Consider the following 3,569-nt stretch of genomic DNA (forward strand, 5'->3'; position numbering starts at 1 on the left):
TGTTCCCAGAAGGAGCCTCTTTGCTTGCAGGAGCCCGTGAGCTTTGCGGAGGTGGCCGTGTATTTCAGCAGGGAGGAGTGGGGCACTGCTGGACCCTGCGCAGCGAGCGCTGTACCGGGACGTGATGCTGGAGACGTACCAGTGCGTGGCCTCGCTGGGTGAGGGCTTTGCTGCCTTTCCTCCTCGTTAGGGCACCTGTGGCTGTGCAGAATGAGCCTCTGCAAGCCGGGCCTGGAATAATCACCATGCAGTTACATATTGATAACTATAACAGCAACAAAAGAAATACTGAGAAGCGTGAGTTTTAGGAGGGATTAGTATGCACAGTAGACTCATAAACGCCCCAGAGTCAGTGCTGGCAAGTAGGCATCAACCAGGAGGGAGAAAACCAGCCCTTGTGTTTTTGTGCTGCATGGTACCACCAGCTCCAGCTAACAGATGACTCCCTGCTTACTCTTTCAAAATTTTGGATTTTCCATTCAATTCCTGTAGATATTTTGATGCCTTGGTCATTGATATATAAACAGATAATAAACAAGCCGTTCACAAGTTAAAGAAAATATCCTTTTGTAATTTTCAGTTTTGTAAAAGCATTCTTTGCTCCAAAGGAAGCTGTGGGCTCAGTGTCATTTAGGTCCCAAGTGTGGTTTCTCCCTGGGGAGGGACACAGAGTAGAGTTGTTCAGCAGGCACTGTGCCAGAATGATGGCAATGCTCTCATCTCCCCTGGTTCTCTCATTGAAGCTCCACTTCCAGCCCCCAAACCCGTGCTGATCTCCCTGCTTGAAGGAGGAGAAGAGCCCTGGATCCCAGATGTGCGTAGCCCTGAGGCCGTGCCAGGAGACCTCAGCCCAGGTGAGTTGATGGAGGGAAGGAGGCGGTTGGGGCTGGAAGAGCCGTCTCTGTCTGTGTTTTGTTTTGGGCACTGTATGCTATTTCTGGATTTCTTCTTTCATCCAGCAGGAAGTGGGATTACAGCTATGTTGGAGGATCTGCAGGAGAGTGGTGTGGCTGAAGAGCGGTGGGGTAGTGTCTGTGTGGAGGAAATCAGAAGGGATGTCCAAGGAGGGCTGGAGCAAGGTCAGGGTGAGCTCATCTTGAAGCCACTGGGGAAGCATCTGGGAAAGACAGGAAGCAGCCCACTGGACTTCAACATAGGTCAAAAGGGGCCTGAAGAACCCAGGAGCAAGGATGTGTGCCAGAAGAAAAAGCGGAATCCATGCACTGAGTGTGGAAATAGCTTTGAAAAAGATTCCAGCGTCGTTAACCACCAGTGCAGACACTCAGCAGTGAGTCCATACAAGTGCTCTGAGTGTGGGAAGAGCTTCAAATGGATTTCCCACCTCTCCTACCACCAACGCATCCACACAGGAGAGAGACCCTACAGCTGCTCTGAGTGTGGGAAGAGCTTCAAATGGAGATCCCAACTCACCTCCCACCAACGCATCCATACAGGAGAAAGACCCTTTCAGTGCTCTGAGTGTGGGAAGAGCTTCAAAAGCAGTTCATACCTCAGGTCCCACCACTACATCCACACAGGAGAGAAACCCTACAAGTGCTCTGAGTGTGGGAAGAGTTTCAAAAGCAGATCTGAATTGAAGATGCACCAGCGTGTACACACAGAGGTGAGACCCTACAAGTGCTCTGAGTGTGGGAAGAGCTTCAAAAACCGTTCCCACCTCACCTACCACCAGCGCTTCCACACGGGGGAGAAACCCTACAAGTGCTCTGAGTGTGGGAAGAGCTTCAAAAGCAGCTCTGAACTGAAGATACACCAGCGTGTACACACAGGGGAGAGACCCTTTCAGTGCTCTGAGTGTGGGAAGACGGTAAAAAGCCGTTCCCACCTCACCTACCACCAGCGATTCCACACGGGGGAGAGACCCTACAAGTGTCCTGAGTGTGGGAAGAGCTTCAAAAGCAGTTCTGAACTGAAGTGCCACCACCGCATCCACACAGGGGAGAGACCCTATGAGTGTCCACAGTGTGGGAAGAGCTTCAGGAGGAGTTGTGAATTGAAGAATCACCAGTACACCCACACAGGAGTCACCCTTTCAGTGTTCTGAATGTGAGAAGAGCTTTAAATGAAGATCTGGCCTCAGCACCCACAAGAACATCCACCGTGCACACTGTTCTGTAGAAGCATCTCAAGACTCTGGGAACCTTCAAAAGCAGTTCCAGCCCCGTTACCTACCAGCACAGCCATACAAGGTACAGAGCCTGCAGGGCCCCAAATATGGGAAGAGCTTTAAGCCAGAGCCCAAGCCTGGTGACCAACTGTGGCTTTGTGTGGTGATGAACCTTACAAATTCCTTAAGTAGTGGAAGAGCTCTGCAGCCAAACTGAATCCTCTTTTCCTTCTTCACATGAGAATTATGCATATTGCTCTCCTTCAGCTGCAGTTGCTGTGTTGAGTGGCCGTACAAAGGAGAATGCAGAGTGGGATGTGACCCAAAGGAAACCTCAGCTAGGCCTATATGTCACTAGGAAGGAAGAAATCCTGTCTGCAGGGAGTGTGTGAGAAGAGCTTCATCTGGAGCTCTACCCTCAGTAGATCCCAGAGAACCAATGCAAGAGGAGAGTCTCTGTGAGTGCCTTGACTGCAGGAAGAGGTCTGTCCACAGCTGGGAGCTCATCAGACACCCGTGGATCCACGTGAGGAACCCTACAAATGTGCAGCCTGTGAGAAGAGCTTTGGTCACAGCTCGAACCTGCTGAGGTACCAGAGCGTCTGCACTTGGGTGAGGTCCAATCCATGCCTGCACCAGTGAGTTCACGTGGCAGGAAGCCTTAGACATGTCTTGAGTGTGAGCAGGGCTTTGTCCAGAGTGCAGAGCTCTTCACTGGCCCTGCAAATTTTCTGGTGCATCACTGGCACCCTGTGCAGAAGGGACTTAACCCAGGAGCTTCAGATGGCCTTTCCTTGCTACCCAAAGCAGTTCTCTCACCATGCCTGCTTTCTTCTTCTGCTCTTCCTGCCAGCAGCTTTTTGATGCCGTTTCCTAAGGAGAAGCGTCTGTGTAGGGATGTTCTGTGTGTCTGTGTGCATGTGTTGCTGTCAGTAATTTGTGAGTGCACTGATGAATCTGAGAGAAGGGTCAGGAGAGCAGTAACGGAGGTTTTTTGAACATCATCTGTAGAGGAACGGGAAGAGGATGAATAAAGTAGCTGAATTGTATTGAAGCTTTCTTCACTGTAGTCTTGTTTTTTGTTCTTAAAATAAATGTCAGGATGTGGAATGAGGAGAGGGAAAGGTGCAAGGAGGGCTTGGTTTTGGTGCCTCCTCCAGCCCACTGCTTGCATCTGGGGAAAGCATTTCTTTCACACAACCCTATCATCCTTCCTAACCCAATGTGCTGCACATTGGTTCTACTGCTCTTCCAGAATGGTTTAATCAGCTGGTCAGAGCAACTGTGTAACAGCAAGCCTTGTTTGTTTCCAGTAAAACTACAAAAAGCTGAGGTCATGTTGCCAATACCCCATCCAAAATCTTCCTGTGTTCCTCTAGGGGTAACAGCACATTTTGCTTCCCTAAAGTGCCTGTGGACCAGTTTGTGGGAAATAAACAGG

General features: G+C 50.2%; 1 protein-coding gene across 1 annotated transcript; it reads left to right on the forward strand.

Moving 5' to 3' along the window:
- The first annotated feature begins 72 nt into the window (after positions 1 to 72).
- Positions 73 to 3,181, forward strand: LOC104917177 (zinc finger protein 501-like). The gene is made up of 3 exons (XM_019611827.1): positions 73 to 158; positions 744 to 854; positions 960 to 3,181. The coding sequence occupies exons 1-3, from the start codon at positions 125 to 127 to the stop codon at positions 2,063 to 2,065; spliced, it is 1,251 nt and encodes a 416-aa protein (XP_019467372.1). The 5' UTR covers positions 73 to 124; the 3' UTR covers positions 2,066 to 3,181.
- Positions 3,182 to 3,569: the final 388 nt, after the last annotated feature.

Source organism: Meleagris gallopavo, unplaced genomic scaffold (genome assembly GCF_000146605.3).
Source record: "Meleagris gallopavo isolate NT-WF06-2002-E0010 breed Aviagen turkey brand Nicholas breeding stock unplaced genomic scaffold, Turkey_5.1 ChrUn_random_7180001957133, whole genome shotgun sequence".
NCBI lineage: Eukaryota > Metazoa > Chordata > Aves > Galliformes > Phasianidae > Meleagris > Meleagris gallopavo.

Bases quoted from the DNA above. Each gene is read 5' to 3' on its own strand.
- LOC104917177 (XM_019611827.1), top strand. From the start codon at position 125: ATGCTGGAGACGTACCAGTGCGTGGCCTCGCTGG. The intron at 159-743 runs GTGAGGGCTTTG...CTCTCATTGAAG, and splicing joins CCAGTGCGTGGCCTCGCTGG to CTCCACTTCCAGCCCCCAAA. The intron at 855-959 runs GTGAGTTGATGG...TCTTTCATCCAG, and splicing joins GCCAGGAGACCTCAGCCCAG to CAGGAAGTGGGATTACAGCT.